The sequence below is a fragment of the Oryzias melastigma genome, linkage group LG16 (genome assembly GCF_002922805.2).
Source record: "Oryzias melastigma strain HK-1 linkage group LG16, ASM292280v2, whole genome shotgun sequence".
Classification (NCBI taxonomy): Eukaryota; Metazoa; Chordata; class Actinopteri; order Beloniformes; family Adrianichthyidae; genus Oryzias; species Oryzias melastigma.
The window spans coordinates 30617954-30624736 of NC_050527.1; the positions used below are offsets into that span (position 1 = coordinate 30617954).

The 6783-nt window shown below is 35.1% G+C and overlaps 1 protein-coding gene across 1 annotated transcript in view; it reads left to right on the top strand.

The window, feature by feature from the left end:
- Nucleotides 1-6783, top strand: part of LOC112140511 (zinc finger protein 236) — an 81779-nt gene that overhangs the window by 38422 nt on the left and 36574 nt on the right. Inside the window, exons 15-16 of the mRNA XM_024263504.2 lie at nt 3323-3424; nt 5969-6111. Of these exons, the coding sequence (XP_024119272.1) occupies nt 3323-3424; nt 5969-6111 (245 nt within the window). The remainder of the gene's footprint in view (nt 1-3322; nt 3425-5968; nt 6112-6783) is intronic.

Sequence of the window (6783 nt, forward strand, 5' to 3'; positions counted from 1 at the left end):
GGCAGGGTTGAGGCTCTTGAGGACCAGGGTTGGCCACCCCTGCCCTACAGCTTCTCACAACCCCTACATTCAGCCATCCAAGTGAAGATAAACTGAAAGAATTGTCTCTTCAAATTCGGACATTCCTTACCCTCAGTGACGTCATCAATAGTCAGCAGACATCTACATTAGTGCGTAGCTACCAGCGCTTGGAGAATACATAACAATGTCAGTTTTATCATTTATTTATAAACTCCCAACTTAGGTTTAATCTGAATTCTTCCCTTCTCCCTACCCCTGCATTTAGCCCTCCAAACTGAGAGTTATGGAAAAATAGTGTCTCAGAATTTGGATGTTACTTCCACTCGATGTCACCAATAATGGCTGTTAAGCTACGTTAGCACGAAGCTTCCAGCGCTAAGAAAATACATAAACTCATTGGTTTTATATTTTTAATTAAGTAATGCTAAAAAAAAGTTTACATTTAAATGCGACGGAGGGCTTTGTATCTCTCCACTTAGAGGGTGGGATCTTAAAAAAAAATTCTGACACCACTTGCACTACAAATGCCCCTACAAATGGAGGGGTAGGGTACATTTAAATTTAAACTTCCGTACTTCACAGCACACCCACGTGAAGAAATGCATTTTAATCCAGCGGGGGGATACACAGCTCTAGGTCCTAACCATTTTCCAAAAAATAAATAAATAAATACATTAGGACACCAATAAAGCTCCAAGTGGCTCCAGAAATGGAGGGGTAGGGAGAAGCCGTAGGGATAGGGGTAGAATTTGGATTTGCCCTTAGAATCAAGACCTCTATCATCATGGGTGTTTACTCAAAGCACCTCGACAGATCTCAGAAATCTCAAAATAACTTCTTCATGCTGTTTCATGAGTGTCTTAATCCACTGAGTTTATGCACTCAACCACTGGACTCAGTTACTGACAGTGACGCACACATCAAAGCAGGAATTTCAAAAGTCATTGCGAGTTAGGAATTTACAAAAATATTTCTTTTTCTTTATCTTTTCATTAGTATTTTTCAGAATGAAAATATAAATTAATTTAAGATGTTCCTGTTACAGAAAGCATGACCCTGTCCAATAACATTTTTAAAAATTACTGTTTTACCGAGTTGAAAAGAATGGAACAAAATTCAGAGTAAACTAAATGAAATTCCGAAGAATACAAGTCTTTTCTCCTTAAAAGTGTGTCCACTTAAATCTGCTGTTGTGAACCAAACATTTGAAAGTCTAGTCTGGTCAAGGATATTCATTCACTGTTAAAGCAATAGTCATTTTCTTTGAAACACTTGGAAAGATTAATTTATAACTTAATTTTTTCCAACATTTTAGGTATTTAAACTTCAAGGACCCAGTTAGTAATATTATTTTTTATCTCATTTAGTTTAGTGAAAAATGTTTAAGACATTTCTTCCATATAATCATCAGTTTAAAGCACAGGTAATTAAAATGCATTGTTATTTAAAGTTGTGCAAATCATTTTTGTGCGATTAATTCTGAACTGTAATTAATTAATCTATTTTAATCGCAAATATTTTTAACTTACTGTAAAAAAAAACCTGATTAGAGGTGTTTTCTTTAAATTTGTAACATTTTATTGCAGTGAAAGATCAACACACATCGAAATAAAATGGCTGTATGAAGTTTTATTTATTATAAGAGACTTCCAATTTAATTTTACACTACTTAGGGGGATTTTTTTTCTGTCTCAAGCAATTAAGAAAACATAAAATAACAGCAGGTCCAGAGCGCTCTAATGTATTAAATCAAAAAAGAGTTGGAACACTTTTCAGAGCAATCAAAAAATATTGACCACAACTTTTTTTATCAATATCATAATACAATTAAACTATTTAGACTTTGTTTCTTTGAAGCAAACTTTAGCTTCATTATCTGGACAAAAACATGTGGGAAGAGGTTAACTTTACCTCTGAAATGTTTGTCCAGAGGTAAAGGTTTGTTACATTTCAGTTGACTATCACTTTTCTCAGAGAGGAAATGGCGAGAGTAGAGCACTAAAATGTCTACTTGATTAATCACAATAAATTGACACCACTACAAATTGCATTGCAAGAGTGCATTAAACTAATGATAGAACTAATATAACTTGATAAAACCAATGTAGCTTGGAATGTATCTATTTTGTTGTATTTTGCCATCCTATTTAAAGGACACATCATCAGTAGGAAACCTTGGATTCATGGAGCGTTTTCGGTCATTACAAATAAACGCTCTCATATAAGGGCGGCCCAGACACGGTGGATCATTCTTTGGGGTCTTTCCTGTAATTTGAGATAAATTAAGCTCTATGTGCCTACGTCATGCCGCCTATATAAGTTATTTTAACTCCGTTTGCTTTAAATATCTCTAGATCCTCCTCAGTTATGGGTTTAGGAGCTGAAAGAACACAGATTTTTACATTAAGAGATTGTCCACAGTCTGATTTAGGTTAGGGTTTGGTTTATTACATGACATAAAAGTTCTTTAGCTTCCTTGTATGTGTAAAAATAACATGTTTTTGACACTAAAGTTCAGTAAACCAATCTAAGTATAGGGAAATACATTGAGGTGGACTCACAGGACAATTAATTCATGGTTTGTTATGCTGATGAATTTGCAGAACTTAATTTTTTGCTTACCTTTTTCACATAAATGAATCAAGCAAGCCTCCCCAGCTGCAGCACAGTGTGTTTCCTTATTGAAAATAATTTATTCCGAGTGACACGCAGGTCTGAGCTTAAAGGTTGCTGTTTCCTGTAGGGAAGAAAATTGAAAAAGTAATATGCACATAATGGAAAGAGGAGAGTGCTGCTGGAGATCAGGCCGACTGGGAGGCCAAACGCTTCCTCCAGATCTCCTTTATACTTTGTTAGGAGTTTGTAAACTTCTCCAGGCTCCTGTCACAAAAAAACTAAATTCAGCTAAGAAAATAACTTCCTATTTGACACTTTTAAATCAATCTCTTAAAAATAAATAAATAAATAGATGTATAAATCAATTTAATAAAAAATAAAGAAATAATCTCTGAATATTCCAAGCTTTTGCTGTATCTTATATGTTGAAATAGCTTCATCGTCGCCATTTCAGTGCCCAAACTCAGTTCAAACACCCTTCATCTCTGCATGCGTTTTTGGATTTTAATGGTTTGTTGTATATCCAAAGTGTTTCCATCTGGAGGATTTAGTAAATCTGAATCCTCTCATGCTAATCAACTGCAAATAATCCACAGCTAGAAGTTTTTAAGACATTTTCTACCATTTATGCGGCTGAAACGTCTTCTGATTTGTCCAATTAAATGTGTTTCTTTTTCTCGGACAGACTCGTTTGTGACCACACAACATTCTCTGCCTCAGAATATCGGCCAGTTTGAGGCTCCAGCTCTCCCTCACCCTCCATTCGACCAGCAAACTCTAACACAAGGTACAGCAAACAATCCTGCCTTAATCTATTGGTCGTTTTTTACATTCATTAATAAAAGTCAGTATATGATGTATGAAGTTACATTTGTTGCAAATAAATGTAAAAAATGTTTTAGTAATAAGAAATTTGTGTATCTATAAAAATGTTTTGTATCAATAGAAACAGATTGTGTTACTTGTCGAAAAAAAATGTTTCTCTTGTACTAATGTTTTTTTGTTTTTTTACCGGTAATTAGAAATTTTTGGGTCTGTAAAATTGTTTCATAACTGCGGAAAAAATGTCTATCCGTAAAAATGGTTTGTCCGTGTGTACATGAGTATTCACATTGGTCTACAATCTCCATAAATCAACCAGCAGCCTTTCACTGTCACCCAAACCAGCCAATCAGATGCATGATATTCATGCTAGGAAAAAACAAATAAATAAAAAAGCAAACTAATAAATAAAGGGGAACAATGTTTTGTCATTCGATACGAAAGAGTAAAGACAAAATAGTGAAATAGATTTTTCTGAAACTAAAAATGATCAGCACTTGTTTTAAGTGCAACATTGAAATGAAATGTATCACTTACCATACTTTGGTCCGGCTACCGTCAGACGTTTTGCCTCGTCTCTTTTGTGTAAAATCATTGACTGTATGGAAGAACTGGACTGAGTAATTGTGACATCACCCATAGAACAAAACTTACGTCCGGTTCCAACCAAATGAAGTCAATTCAGTTGCCACTTTTCCATGATATGTCTGTCGCCATGTTGGAACCAGATGTCCTGAGTAAGCCGTGACTGGTCCGTGTCTATGGAGTCCACTCTCTCCAATCAGGAGTGAGCTTGTTGGAAAGCCACACCCCTTCCACTTAAAGCGGGCTCAGGACAATCTGTCGGTCAAACACTTCAAATGTTCAAAGCGAGGCCACATACTTTTATAACTTAAATAACTTGTGCCACAGCAAAAAATATCGTGAACTAAATTAGGATTAACACGAACATGTTAAAAAGATGTATCAGAGCAAGAATGGTTATTCTGACAAACGTAATGACTGAATAATAGCTGTTTATTTCTAAGTAGAAGTCTATGGGATTTTAGGTTCTTGGGACTAGCGGGTACTTCCTGTTTGGGACATCAGGGGGAGGAGTCACTCAGTCCAGTTCTCTTAAACAGTCAATGTGTAGAATGAAGAAAATTAAACGTTTTTTTTTCTTGACATGGATATCATGCATCTAATTGGCAGCACATATATTGGGTGACAGTGAAAGGCTGCTGATTGGTCGATTTATTAAGAAGTAAAAGAATTATACTTGTAACTTGGGTTTTAAATTAATGTGCATGCTCGCTTGTCCACGTTTTGTCCACAGAGAGACATTTTTTCCTGCAGTTGTGTAGGTTTTACAGAGCCAAACATTTCCTATTGCAGGTACAAAACTTTTACTGACAACTTTTTTTCCAGTTTTTTTCCACAAGAACTTTATGTTTTTCTACACTCATTAATTATTTTTACAGATGTACAACTCTTTCATTGCAAGGACAAAACCTGTTTACATACAGACAATACTTTGGCAACAGGTACAATTTCAAATTGGTGTAGTTTTAAAGAAAGAGAACCAATACTAAAATAAGACAAACATATGTTTTCTGTTCTTTTCAAAAAAGTTCCTGCTTGTTATTTCTGTGCAGTCAGTATTTAAACTCACTCTAAAACATCTGAGCAGCTGATCAGTGTTCTTCATTCTATCTAGAGAGGCAGAACGTTTATATCTGACCACAACGGATTTAGATGTAATTGTCTCACGGATGAAGCCATATGGTGTTAATTGTCATCCAATTAAAAAAGAAAAAAAACACAAGTCGAATTTATCTGAGCTTAAAAATAGCAAAAAGCATTAATTCTCTTCAAAGTGCTCAGGCTGAAGCTCATATGTGAAAACCTGCTAAATTTGATCAGGAACCCCATTTGGTAACATGGTTGATCCTTGAATATGAAAGCGTTCATTTGTGTGCAGGATGAGCAACCTTTCAGAAGGAGGAGAGCCCCTCGGAGATGCTCTCCCAGCGCTGTTGGGAAATATTCAAAAGAAAATCCACTCTAATTTAAAGTGTTGAATAGTTGAAAAACTGAACTGGTGTGTGGATTTGCCACGCTCAAAATGTTACAAAACAAAAAATGGTTTTGCAATTGTTTGATAAGAAAGACAGAACTTTCCTTCCCTTAACATTAACAAACATGAAGCTTTTTCTTTGATAACTTAATTAAAAGTTCCTCTGATTTCCTTATTAATGTTTTCTCTTCCTCTAAGAGTGGATGAAAGCTGCCCTTCATCTTTATTTATTGATTTATTTTTTACTTTAACTGGTTATGAAAACGCCAGTAATTAAAAAAAAATTATTTAAGGCTTTTATTTGAAGTTTTTTTTTTTTTGCTTATATTTTTTAACTGATTTAAATCTGTTTGGTTTAAAGTCACATATAGTTTAATTCCTCCTCATTTTTAAAAGTTTTTTACTTTTTGAGAGTAAAAACTCAATAAAAATCTTATGAACTTTCTACAGGCTTTAGCATTCCTGAGTCCAGCTACAGTCAGGCTCAGTTCTCCACAGTCCAGCAGCTTCAGGACTCCAGCACTCTGGAGTCTCAGGCCCTGTCCTCCAGCTATCACCCTCCAAACCTGCTTCACGTCTCCAGCGCCGAGGCGGTGAGTTCTGCATCCGACATCCTTTCTGAATTTGTTTATTTACTTGTTTATCCACAATAATCGACTGATTCTAAGTTGTTGTTTTTTTGGGGGGGAAGATTATTTTACTTTAATAGTTCTGAGCATTTTGACTTTGTGTTTATAAAAGCAGTGATCTCCAACTTTTTTTCAAGCTAGTTCATGTCAGATAATATTTTCACAGACTGGGTTGTAGGAGGTGAAAGTTGCCATTCGATTTCCTTTTTATTTTTAGCTTCCAGCTCCAGTTTCCCTTAACTTTTGAGTAAAAATTATCTTCATGTTCTGTAAAATATCTGCAGCTGCTTTAAACTTTATTTATAAACTAAATATCATGTAGGAACCATAAAAATGTGATATAGATTTTTCCTTTAAGCCTTAACTGTTTAAGTAGAAGCCTAAGAATCTGACAGCAGCTTCAGCCTTGTCCGACTTTTAAAGTGCAATGTTTAGAGAAAAGGTAATTAAAGTGGTGTTTTATTATTGCAATAAAAAATTGAATTCACAGTTTGAGCAACTTTATCAGCAGCATCCTCGTCAGTGTAAATAATGTGGTGTGCCACATGGTTCTGTCCTTGGTCCAACACTTTTTGACCAGTTTTTAAGCACTTTTATAGTTATGCTGATGACACCCAGTTATATGTGGCTGTCTGC